The 13,759-nt window shown below is 40.1% G+C and overlaps 1 protein-coding gene across 2 annotated transcripts in view; it reads right to left on the bottom strand.

The window, feature by feature from the left end:
- GLDC (glycine decarboxylase) overlaps window positions 1-13,759 on the bottom strand; it is a 125,248-nt gene that overhangs the window by 38,460 nt on the left and 73,029 nt on the right. For both annotated transcript variants that reach the window (XM_043974717.1, XM_043974721.1), the window contains 2 exons: window positions 13,476-13,618; window positions 2,434-2,509 (listed from right to left, as the gene is read on the bottom strand). In XM_043974717.1, the coding sequence (XP_043830652.1) occupies window positions 2,434-2,509; window positions 13,476-13,618 (219 nt within the window). The remainder of the gene's footprint in view (window positions 1-2,433; window positions 2,510-13,475; window positions 13,619-13,759) is intronic.

Consider the following 13,759-nt stretch of genomic DNA (forward strand, 5'->3'; position numbering starts at 1 on the left):
CAAAACCCTGATTTGTAGTATTTCCAAATTTCTAAGGTATAAATGTTCACATTGAAAATTTATCAAGCAGCTCTCCAGAGCAGTTCTAGCTGGTTCCAGCACATCCTTGGAACACACACACACACACACACACACACACACACACACACACACACACACACACATACACATACACACATACTCACACACGAACCTCCTATGTTTCAACAAGAGATGTTTAGGAACTTGGGTGGTTCCCTAAGCCCTGGTCATTCCTACTTCATGATCTTACAAAGGGAAGATCTATTTCTTCAGAGCCATTACAGCATGCTATGTTAGAACAACAGATCAGAGAAAGAAAAAAGACATTCTCCCCTTGTGAGTTAGTGCACACATCCTTCCTTATCTTTCCCTTTGACAACTAGAAAAGCCAGCCTCAAATGAGCCTTTGATCTAGAAAGGACTACAGAAGTTCAAGCTTATTACATCTATTTTTACAAACAAAGAGTAAGAATTGTTCCTGCCTTTTTTTTTTTTTTTTGGTGCGGCAGTACAAAACATCGTGTTCCTAGAATTGAGGAGACAAAAGACTGGACTTCTCTTACACATGACTCAGTATAAAATGGAATGAACCTAAGAGAGCCTTACTTATTTCTAAGTGTTGATGACGAGGGAGCTAAAGGGGAAATATGTTATGCACAAAAAAATAGTGGAAGCACAAAAGGTTGAACAAGAAAGAAATAGAAAAGGCAAGAGGTCCAGTGAGTCATGGGAGATTTTTCCTAAATGTAATTATGTCCTGCTTTGATCACATACTGGCTTAGGTGACCCTGAAAAGTCACTTAACCTCAAAATGCCTAAGGCAACTGTCATAAGAGTAAAAAACTGCTGGAAATGTTACTCAGTGATACTCCCCTAGACCAATGAAATCCAAAGGTCTGGTAAAAAAAATTACAAGGCCTTTGGTTTTCTTTCTTCAACCTTCCTCTCTTTGGTTACCACAATTCATGGACATTCATAGCTATCTGTCTGGTGTTAGATTGAAAATTTTGTGAAAGTGTGGTGGGAGCATGGTACAGTCTACAGGGCAGTGGGTTATTAGCCAGGAGATCTTGATTCTATTCCCAGCTCTGTCACTGACCACCTATTAGTGGGCAAGACATACCATCATTAATTTTCAATTCCCTCACTTGTCCTTGGCCGAGGAAGGAGACTAGATTTAAGGCTTTGATTTGCTTTGGAATTCCCTAATTGGAGCTGTGCTCTTGCTCAAGATATGAAAAATCCCAAATTTGTAATTAAAAAAACAATCAAATTTGGAGAAGTCTTTTAAACTAATATGAATTCATCAACCAGGGCAAAGCAATCAAGACACACATAAGGGCAGGGGAAGTGATCAGAGGAAAGACAGAGAGAAATGGAGTGTTCTGTTTGCTTTTTACTTTTTTTTTTTTTTAGTGAGGCAATTGGGGTTAAGTGACTTGCCCAGGGTCACACAGCTAGTAAGTGTTAAGTGTCTGAGGCCGGATTTGAACTCAGGTGCTCCTGACTCCAGGGCTGGTGCTCTATCCACTGCACCATCTAGCTGCCCCTACCTTGCTTTTTAAGGAGAAAGTTTCTAAAATTTTCAAATGTTTAAGTCGAGCAAAATCAACCACGAAAGGAATAGTAAGCAAATGCCATCAGAAATGCACTCACATCTGCAGGCACCACCCGTCCACTGGCCGTTCCCCTCCCTCTATCAATTGCCATCTGGACACACCATCATTTGTAGTTGCATTTATAATTCAATAGAAGCTCCAGCTAGGAATCAGTTACAAACCGATGCTTCCTCTCCCTACTACAACTGAAAACTTTGGGATATTCAATCCCCTGCCAATTGGATATCCAATCCAAGTGCTGTTGGGGATTAACTAAATTCCATAGAAGACTTTAGCACCTGCTGGCCCAAACAATAGTCCCCTATTATATCGGCAGCCTACACACGGTTGGCTCACTAACCCCGAACATTCACTCAGGGTAGCCGGAGGCCAGAGACACACGGGGAGGAGGTCAGCAAGGCAGGAGAAGATCAAAAGCCCTCAGAACAATAGCAAGGCAGAAAATACAAAAACATGTTCTCTTTCTGTGGTATATTCTGTGGGCAGGAGCTTCACCTACCAGGAAGTGATTCCTTCATTCCTTTCTTCATTCATTCAACAAATATTTGTTAAGCACTTATGTCCCCAGAACCATGCTGGGCAGGCATTTTAAAGGAAGTCTAGAGGCAGTCTGGGAGAATTTTGATCAGAGCATACATTCTTCAAAATGGCCCCATAAAATGTTTGGGAGGCAAGTGCCACCATCCCCCGTTTCACAGATGAGAGACTTGGAATCACAGAGGTTTGGGCAGCTTCATCCCTTTGCTGTCCCTCCCCCTCCTCCTCCCCAAGCACACCCCTTGTTCACACTCACAATTCGGTGAGGTTCTCCTTTCCTGTTTAAATAAGCCTTGATTGCAGCCAACCCAGTATATTCTCCCTGGGCTCCACTGCAGAAAGAACAAGGAGTGAGAAGAAAGGTCAGGCTTCAGGTCTTTCTCATTTGCATTAATTCATTTCATATTTTTCAACGCAGTTATGTCACAAGGGGAAGTACAGTAATAACAATGCAATAACATCATCTGCCTGTATTCAGAAGTCATTTAATGGGACAGCCTCACCTATCTGAAATCAGGAAATAACCTTTAAAAGGTTGTCCTGAGAAACTGCAGTAATCAGTGTTGAAAAAGTGAAGTCCCCAAAGAGAATAAGAGGGGTGTCCCAAAAATCTTAGTACGGTTTTAAGATTATTCAAGTTCAGGCCTTCACTCTGTGACTTCTGACTATCATGAACACAAGGTCTGATTATGTGCTCTGCACATAATCAATCAATCAGCCAGTATTTATTAAGCTCCTACTATGTGCCAGGCACTGTGATAAGAATACAAAAATAGAAATGAAACAATCCTCAATAAAATAAGTTTGTTGAATGAGAGTATTAGTTGATAGCTACTTAAGGTGTGATCCCTCCCATAGGTATAGGTGTTTTGCAAAGGGTGGGCAAGGGGCAGCCCATCCCAAGGGCCTCTACCTAATCCTATAGCAAGCCCCAGGCACTCAAGGCAGGTCTTCTCCAAAGCTCAGAACCCACCATCATGAGATGTCTTTCCTGAACACCTAATAATTTGTTATGGAGACCCCAATGCTCTTTATTTTTTTTTCCTTTTTGGTGAGGCAGTTGGGGTTAAGTGACTTGCCCAGGGTCACACAGCTAGTAAGTGTCAAGTGTCTGAGGCAGGATTTGAACTCAGATTCTCCTGAATCCAGGGCCAGTGCTCTATCCACTGCGCCACCTAGCTGCCCCACCCCAATGCTCAAAGGAAATTTTCCCAAGATGTCCCTGAATTACTCTCTTAGCTTGGGCTTCATACCACAACAACAGCAATTTTGCTGTCCCCCCCTCCCCACCAGCCATAGGAGAGGGAGTGAATAAAAGAAGTCTTGGCGTGCTACTTCTAAAAGGTTGCAGAGTCCTGTTTAAATCCTGCATTCTTCCATCTCTTTATGAATACAGCAAACTGGACCCAGGTCTTTAAAAGTTGGCCTGTGTGGTGGCACTGGATTTGGAATCAGGGACCTCTCCTCACTCCCAGCTCTGTCACATACTAGTATATGACCTTCTAAGCCCTAGTTCACTTGCCTGTTTAAAACAACAACAGCGGGGGCAGATAGGTGACACAGTGGTAGAGCACTGGCTCTGGACTCAGGAGTACCTGAGTTCAAATCCGACCTCAGACACTTGACACTTATTAGCTGTGAGACTCTGGGAAAGTCACTTAACCCCCATTGCCCCACCAAAAAAAAAAAAAAAACCACCACCATCACTACCAGGACCACCACCACGGGAATGATAATGACCCCTGAACACCCTACCTTACAAGGGTGTTGAGAGGATCAAATGACCTCATTCTGTAAAGTGTTTTGTAATTCTGAAATCGCTATGTGAATGTTCGCTATGATTATGATAATTATCTATCAAGCTCTCCAGTCAAGATGGCAGTAACTATATATAGCACACCCCTTAGAAAACAACAAAGAGAAAAAGAGGAGAAAATGCCTCCCCCCAAAAAAACACACAGAACATTAAAAGTAACCAACTAGTAAGGACATAAGGGCAGTGTTTTGTCTAAACCTTGTATAACTTCCAGTGCCCAGCTCAGTTCTCTGCACAACAAGATGGCAAATCAATCGATCAACCAGCATTTATAGAATGGAAAAGAAGCCAAAAGAAGCAATAAAATTAGAGGCTAGTCCCAGGACTGACTGCATTTAAAAATAAATAGGATTTTTTTTTTCCATTAGAAGGCACCGTAAGAGACTATTTAGTCAGGGCAGCTAGGTGGCGCAATGGATAAAGCACTAACCCTGGATTCAGGAGGACCTGAGTTCAAATCTGGCCTCAGACACTTGACACATACTAGCTGTGTGACCTTGGGCAAGTCACTTAACCCTCATTGCCCCACCAAAAAAAGAGAGAGAGAGAGAAACTATCTAGTCCAGTCTTCTTTTTACAGAGGAGGAAACCAAAGCCCCCCAAAAGGCCTTCCCCAATGTCCCACAGCTAATCAGTAACCACTGGGGTTTGGACTGACATCCTCTGACTTCACATTCAGTGCATGTTCCACTAGAGCACACAGCCTCCATAAAATGTAGCTAGGGATTTATTCTGATTTGCTCACAAAGAGGCATTTTTTAAAAAATAGTCCTGCTCCTTGGGTTAGGGGCCAAATAACAGGGATCAAGACAATGTCCTGGGGACATGAAGCTAAGAGCTTAAATAGAGAAAGGGGTTGGAAGTACAAAGCAGCTCAGTACAACAAAGGCATCCATCTCTTTTTTCAACCAATCAATCAACATTTATCAAGTGCCTACTATGTGCCAAGCACTGCACTAACCGCCCTAAGGGAGTGTTGCTTTGCTTTTGTTTTTCCCCTGAGTTTTTCGTGTGATTTCTATCAATATTCCTTTTGTGGGGAGACTGGGAAAGTGAGCTAGACCAAGAGAGAACTGGGTATGGGAGGGAAGGTGAAGAATTGTACATGGCCATCCAGGAAGGGGACAGTAAGAGGGTATGGTCCATTAAAGACTTAAATGGAAATATAGGATGCCTTTGGTCTTAGAAGCTCATAAACTTAGCAGTGTTTCAGCTTCCGAGGTGGAAAGCACGAATGAATGATAACAATTTCAAATGAAATGTGAGAAGCCAGATGCTGGAGTCTGTTAGAGGGATTACTAGCTCCACCTATGGGTGGATAAAAAGGGGGGAAAAGACTACTGTGTATTTGCATATCACAAATAGGACTATGATCAGAGAAAATAATAGATAGATATGTGGAAGAAGCAGAAAATAGAAGAGTATCTTTTATTTTAAAAAGAGAATAAAAACAGTCAAGTTTTCCTTTAGGCTACACTTTCTCCAAATACATTCACTCTAAAGTACTATATTCTCCTTGTGGGAGGACATTTAAGGCATGAAATTGAATGCTGGACTTGGAGTCAGAAAGAACTGGGTTCAAATTCCACTTCCTGGTTTATTGGAGACTCACCATGGGTGAGCCTCAGTTTCTAAAACAGAGGTAACAATTGTATGACCTACCTCAAAAAGATTGTCATGAGACTCCAATGAGAATATAAGCAAAGCTCTTTGCTTTAAAACCGTATATAGTCAGTTATTATTGTATTATTATTAAATAATCATTATCATTAGAATACCAAAACTATGAAGCAGCCTGGCATAAATGGAAAGTTTACTTGATTTGAAATTAGAAGTCTTGGGTTTGAATCTTGGCTCAGAGATTTGCTACCTGTAGGACCTCAGACAAGGTGCTATCTCCTTTCTCAACTTATTATAGGTTTTAGACATATTTACATATAAAAAGATAATACATACAAATCTAAATATGCATGCATATTATGTGTAATATATACATAGTATAATGTGTCATCTATGGTTTTAAATATATTTATATGTATTATAAACATTTTATTTATATATATGCATATATAGGTATATGTGTATATATTGTTCACATATATATGACATTATTATGCATAGGCTTTTCTGTTTACACATTGTATCCCCAGAAGAATGTAAGCTTCATAAGGGCAGGGACTATTTTTGTTTTGTGTCTGCACTCCTAGTACCCAACACATACAAAGTAAGCACTGAACAAAGGCTTGTTGGATTGAGTTATATCTGTAAAATGAGAGTGTTGAGCTAGAGGAAGCTCTAGAACCGATGAAACTCTGTATACCTAGATTTCCCATAGTTATCAAACAGAACTATAGTTTAACTCTAATCAGATCTTTTCATGATATTCTTAGTGGAAGCCAGAATCCAAGACTGGTTCTGGACTTTGATATCCAGGCCTTCAGTATCATTCTGTATTGATTGGAATGGCGCCACCTGCTGGAGCTACTGTAGGAACGCTCTGCCATGAGGAGAAGGCGTCTGAGGACAAGCCATGCGGCTTTTCTTTGTCATCAGGAAGTGACGTTTGCTCGTGGGTACTGTCTATCAAAGCTACCAGCCAATTAGCTTGGAGCTGTGTGTTCTTGTGGATGGGATGTTCCCAGTTTCACAGAAGGCTTGTGGGAGGAAGAAGGGGTGAGGCTGGCTCTCGCTCTCTTCCATCAGGACTCTTGTGGAGAGTGGAGCAGAAATGCAGGCTTCCTGAGATAGCTGAATCTATGCCTCTTTCTCTCTCTCTTCACCAAATTCTTATTCTCCTTAATAAATGCTTAAAAGTCTAACTCTTGCTAAAGCTTATAATTTATTGGTGACCACTCATTAGATATTTTAGACAGAGTAGCTAGAATTTTAGGCCCTTATAATTCCCATACCTTTCCACCCTCAGCTTCCATCTCCGATGCTAACATTTATTGGCATCGGTCCACTCTTTTTTTTCTTTTTTTTTTCACTCTTTCTAGTCTTGACCCTGATATGAGCTCCCTTCATAATCCCCAATAGTAACTATGAATTGAGCCAATTTTACATCTTCTCCCCTATTGGAGACTTTGCCGACAGATAAATTTTATTCAATGTCAGCTCACATAAGACAGGCAGAGGCTGGATGCATGGCCATCTGTTAGGGCTGGATTTTAGAGGGTATTTTTGATTTAGATTAGATGGCCTTTAATATCTGTTCCAACTCTGAGACTGTTTGGTCCTGATTCTGTGGTTCTTTCAAACATCTCAGTTTGTAATTTTCTTTAAAAAAAAAACAACACAAAAACAAACACCTCCATCAAACACCCTCTTCAGTATGAGTCACTCACAGAAGGTGTTTACTGCTGTCTTCTCTTCTGCCACAAATATTATCCCTTAATTATATCACAGATTTCTAAAGTGGATGAGTCTGCTTCCACACCATTCAACATCGGATAGACCGTTTAGGAGGAATGGGAATAAGTATGAGCAGACTGTTTTAGGCAAGTGAAACAGGATGAAAAACAGAATGTTAATTCAGTATTCTTAGCCAACTCTTTCTCCATAGCTGGTAAGGACTACACGTGATTTCTAGATCCAAGTTCCAGGTGTCTAGGTTGGCAGAAGGAAATATGTTTCCTTAGCTCTCTTTTTCTTGGGCTTTTCAACCCTCAGGTATATTGGGTCAGATGAAAATGGAAAGTCTGGAAGCTGGCTTCATTTTGATGCTCTGTTTTAAATCTATTTTATCCATTGTGGGTTCAAGATGATATATCATCATATTTCAGTTTGGTGTTTTATACATATGTGTATGTATATATTATACATTATATTATAATCATATAGTATATAGTATATAAGTATATGTATATTACATATTATTATATATATTTAGCATATAGCTGTTTAAGAATATGATTCTGAGAAAGGAATTTGGATTTCTCGATCATGGCTTAAAATGTAGGAATGATGGGCTCCTGGCCAGGAATTGAGCAAAAGTAACAAAGGCTGTTAAAAATATTGCATGCTTGTATACCACTTCTAGGCCTATTCCCTAAATAGATAAAAGTAAGAGGAAAAAGACTCATTTGTAAAAGAAAAAATATTATTATAGCAGTTCTTTTTGTGGTAGCAAAAATCTGAAAACTATGGAAGTATCCATCAATTGAAGAATAGCCAAACAAATTATGACATATAAATGGAATGGAATTCTACTATTGTGCTATAAGAAATAATGAGTGGTTACAGCCAGTATTTCTGATAAAGGCATCATTTCTAAAATATATAGGGAACTAAATCAAATTTATAAGAATGCAAGTTATCCCCCAATTGAGAAATGGTCAAAGGATATGAATAGGCAGTTTTCAGATGAAGAAATCAAAGCTATCTATAGCCATATGAAAAAATGCTCTAAATCACTGCTGACTAGAGAAATGCAAATTAAAACTACTCTGAGGTACCACCTCACACCTCTCAGATTGGCTAATATGACAAAAAAGGAAAATAATAAATGTTGGAGAAGCTGTGGAACAATTGGAACACTAATGCATTGTTGGTAGAGCTGTGAACTGATCCAAACATTTTGGAGAGTAATTTGGAACTATGCCCAAAGGGCTATAAAACTGCATACTCTTTGACCCAGCAATACCATTATTAGGTCTTTATCCCAAAAATCACAATAAAGGGAAAAGGATCCACACGTACAAAAATATTTATAGTTGCTCTTTTTGTAGTGGCAAAGAATTGGAAATTGAGCGAATACCCATCAATTGGGAAATGGCTAAACAAGTTGTGGTATATGAATGTAATGGAATACAATTGTGCTGTAAGAAACAATAAGCAGGCAGATTTCAGAAGGAAGGAAGTTGAACATAATCTGACGTGTCCCTTAGATTTAGGGAGAGCCAATATCTAAGGATTCTGAAAAGGGAAAAGTAGGAGCGCATGGACTAAAATTCTGCAGGGGAGTTTTAGTCAGGAGGAATGAGAAGATCTCAAGAATAAGACAAAAAAAGAAAAACCCCACAAACACAAAGAGAAACAAACCATTTTCCTAACCACCCAGTTTCACAACCTTGGAAATATCCTGACTGTTTTCTCTCCCTTACCTATCATAAATCCAAGCAGTTGCCAACCCTTGTTGATTCTTCCTCTGCAATATCTCTCATATTTGTCTCATATTCACTCACTCAACCACTACCCTAATTCAGGTGTTATCACTTTTCACATGACCTACTAGAATATCATCCCAAATAATGTCTCCTTGCTTCAAGTCTCTCCCCTTTCCAGTCTATCTCCCACCCAGATGACAAAGTAATCTCCCTAAGGCACAGTTCTAACCATGTCCCCTCCTTTGCTAGAAAATCTTACTTGGCTCCACCTTGCCTATTGTTATTTGTTGTTGTTGTTGTTGTTGTTGTTGTTGTTAGTTCTTCATTCTTGAGGAGGACCGTGACATTGGGAGGTGACATCATGACTTACAGTGAATTTGGATTTCAGTGAGGGAGGTCCGTACAAAATCACTGGCCTCACTCTTTTCTCCAGAGCTATCTGGGTCCAGTGGCAAGATATATCAGGATGACTGGAGATGGCCCCAGATGTTCAAGGCAATCAGGGTTAAGTGACTTGTCACACAGCTAGTAAGTGTCAAGTGTCTGAGGCCAAATTTGAACTCAGGTCCTCCTGATTCCAGGGCCGGTGCTCCATCTACTGTGCCACCTAGCTGCCCCACCTTGACTATAGGATAAAATTAAAAGTTCTTGGACAGGGGGGCAGCTAGGTGGCACAGTGGATAGAGAGAGCACCGGCCCTGGAGTCAGGAGGACCTGAGTTCAAATCCAGCCTCAAACACTTGACACTTACTAGCTGTGTGACCCTGGGCAAGTCACTTAACCACAATTGCCCTGCCAAAAAAAAAAAGTTCCTGGGCAGGCCTATAAGTTGTCTCCATAATAAGCTTCTCTCTTACATTTCTAGCCTTATTTCATTCTCCACCCATTCTTATGAGTTTAAGTCAAACTATACCATTTAATGTTGTCTAAACTCAATGCTCCATTTTCTGCCTCTATGCATTCTCACAGTCTTCTCCATGCCTTCTTTCTTATCTCTGCCTTTCAGGATCTTTAACTTCCTTCAGGGTTGAAGTCAGATTTGACCTCCTCTGTGAAGACCTTCCTGATATCTCAGATAACAGTGCTTAGTTTTCCTTACACTATATTTATTTGGGCATGTGTTTACCTTTTTGTCCTTGTATCTCTGGTGCCCAGTTCCTTGTACATGGTAGAAGGCTTTTAATAAATTTTTGTTGAATAATGGCCCTACTATTCACTGCCTTTATAACCTTGGCCAAGCCACTTGACCTCTATGGCTCTCAGTTTCTGCTTATATTTAGAGAGTTGGGCTAGGTCATCTCCAATTATTCTTCCAGCTCTAACCTCTAATCCTATGAGCATCCCATTCCCCACTCTTGCATCTTCATAGGAAGAAGGCTTATCCTACTACAAATGTCACCCAACCAAGTTTCACCACCTCCCGTGTGAGCTAGAGACAGAGAAACCCATTTTTATCCCTAAATCATAATGATATGAAGGAAGCTCAGAGAAACAGAAACCAATTTCCAGTTCATTCATCAATGGCAAGGCAAAGAAGCGAGTAGAGATCGCCTGATCATTGGGCCATCCCTCTACCTGGCAGGAAGCAGGAATAGTACCACCTCTATGATTCTATGAAGGAGTAAAATATCATTGTCCACAAACAAGTAGGTCAGAAAGAAGTCAATGGCTATGCTGAAATCTCTATTCCAAAAGGGCACTGAAGATGTGTCCATATGTAACCACTAGAGGGCAAAGTTTCTTCATTTTCTGAACACATGAAAACAAGCAGAAGTTTTTAAAGATCACTGATGATTCAAAGACAAGGGACCTGGGGGTGGGGTGAATCCCAGCTTTGACACTTGCTAGCTTTGTGAAGTGTCCTTCTCTGTAAAACAGATCATAATACCTGTATTCCCTGCCTCCCAAAGTGGTGGTAAGAAAAGCATTTTTATAAATTTTATAGCCCAATAGAAATGTGAACTCATCTAATTATCATAAATGCCATTCTCTGGCTGAACAGCTTCTTTTAAAGAATAACATTGCACCACTAATGCCTTGTTGGTGGAGTTGTGAGCTGGTCCAACCATTCTGAAGAACATTTTGAAGCTATATTCAAAGGGATATAAAACTCTGTATACCCTTTGACCCAGCAATACCACCACTAGGTCTGTATCCCAGAGAGTTAAAAAACAAAAAGGAAAAGTGCCTATATGTACAAAAATATTTGTAGCAGCTCTTTAGTGGTGACAAAGAATTGGAAACTGAGGGAATGCCCATCAACTGGAGACAGAAAACCCCATTTTCATCCCCAAATCATAATGATGAGAAGGAAGCTCATTGAAATAGAAATCAGCTTCCAGTTGTGGTATATGATTCTGATGGAATACTACTGTGCTATAAGAAATAATAAAGGGGACAGCTTCAGAAAAACTTAGGAAGACTTATATGAATTAATGCAAAATGAAGTGAACAGAATCAGAATACTGTGATAACAATATTATAATGATAATCAACTGTGAAAGACTTAGCTACTTTGATCAATACAATGATTCACAATTTGAAAGGACTCATGATAAAAAAACAAAAACAAAAAACTGCTATCCACCTCCAAGGAAAGAACTGACAAACTCTAAGTACAGATTGAAGTTTACTCTTTTTTCCACTTTGTTTTTCTTGCTTATTTTTTGAATCATGGCTAATATGGAAATGATTTGCATGATTTCATACGTATAATGATTATCATATTGTTTGCCTTCTCAATGGGTATGGGAAGGAGAGAATTTGGAACTGAAAATTTTAAAAACGAATGTAAAACAATAAAAAACCAAGGAATATGGGGGGAACGAACATCATCATATCCCCCTATATCATTTTTTTTTTGTGAGGCAATTGGGGTTAAGTGACTTGCCCAGGGTCACACAGCTAGTAAGTGTTAAGTGTCTGAGGCCGGATTTGAACTCAGGTCCTCCTGACTCCAGAGCCAGTGCTCTATCCACTGCGCCACCTAGCTGCCCCCCCCCCCATATCTTACCAAATGCTGGTTAGCCTAGCTTTTAGGAAGCCAAAATACAGAAGCAATCAGTTGTAGGAAACAGGCAGATGATTGGGGTTCTAGGTCTAGTGTTCGCCATTGTACTAGCTATGTGAGGAAAAGTAGAATACAAATCATATATCTCGTGCCTTCCAACTGCGTCCCTAGCTTCACTGGACCATTCTGCTACCCAAGTTAGCTTTACATGAAGCAATTGTATTAGAGTTGCCCATGTGATGAGAAGAGCCTAAGGCATTAACTCATATATCAGTAACTTTCTCAGCTCAATGCCACGCAAGTGAAATCACTTCCAAGGTTATCTGGAATTTCAAATCATAATTCTAGAACATCTGATTCAGACAAAACCACAGGGAAACCATACAGATCAGATAATGGCCTTTTTTGCAAATAAGAAAACTGAAGCCCAGACAGTGGAGATGACGTTCCTGAGATCACACAGGTGGACATTTGGAGAGTCAGAATTATAAATTGGATTATTTGTGCTAGAAGAGGTAGCATGGGGTACAAAAAATAACGCTAAGATAGGGAGTCAAGAGGACTCAATTCAAATCCTGACTTTAGTACTAGTTGAAGGGATATGACCAAATCATTTAACCTCTTCTAGCCTCAGTTTCCTTATCCTTCTTAAATGGGTTAATAATGCTCACATTAGTTTCCTCATAGGATTGCTAAAATACTCTATTAATGATAGCCACCATTCGTCTAGCATGCTAAGGTTTGCAAAATGCCTTACAGACAGTAACTCACTAAAGCCTCACAATAGCCCTGTAAGGTAGGCACTATAAGTATTATCACCAGTTTGAAGATTAAGTAACCAAGAGGTCTATGGTCACCTAGTCCATGGTCAGACTTGTCCATATTCACCCAACTAGTAACTTTCAGAGGCAGAATAAAAACCCAGGTCTTCTTGCCTCCAAGTGAAGTATTCTATCCACTACATCACACTTCCCCTCTATTAAGATCAAAGGATCACAAACTAGAAGAGGGCTTAGCCATCATTCAATTCAAATACTGGTCCCTTCCTCTAACAACTTCTCTCTACAATTAATTTTGCAGGTGACAAAACTGAGATCCACTGACTTTGGATGAGGATGGGAGAATGAAGATTGGATCTGTGACTTCACTGGTATAAGGAATTCCCTCTATCAGTGTGAGTCAGCACCTTTTCTGTGATTTATTGTCTTAGAGAGTTGACACAGAGGTTACATGATATAACTGCTAGTTATTATTGTTAACTCACTAGTTGCAAACCAATGACATTCTCCTGAATTGGGTATATATTCTCAAGTCACATCACTGACATGGGGGGCGGGGGGGGGGGGGCAGGGCGGGAATCCACTTACCTGTTAGGTTGGAAGGAAATTTTGTCATAGCCTGTGAGTTCACACAAATCCTTCTCTAGCTCTCGGAAAAGCTGCTGATAACCTTGAGCCTGGTCTAGAGGCACAAAGGGGTGGATATTGGCAAATTCTTTCCATGTGATTGGCTGAAGAGGAGGAGGGGAGAAAACACATAAATTATGGTTCTGTTTCAAGCCTATGTGTATATATGTAAAAATTTTCTACCTTTGCGGGAATGGAAAGGTGTGTAAGTACCCATAAATGGCAGGTCATTCTGCAGGCACTGT

Source organism: Dromiciops gliroides, chromosome 1 (assembly GCF_019393635.1).
Source record: "Dromiciops gliroides isolate mDroGli1 chromosome 1, mDroGli1.pri, whole genome shotgun sequence".
NCBI lineage: Eukaryota > Metazoa > Chordata > Mammalia > Microbiotheria > Microbiotheriidae > Dromiciops > Dromiciops gliroides.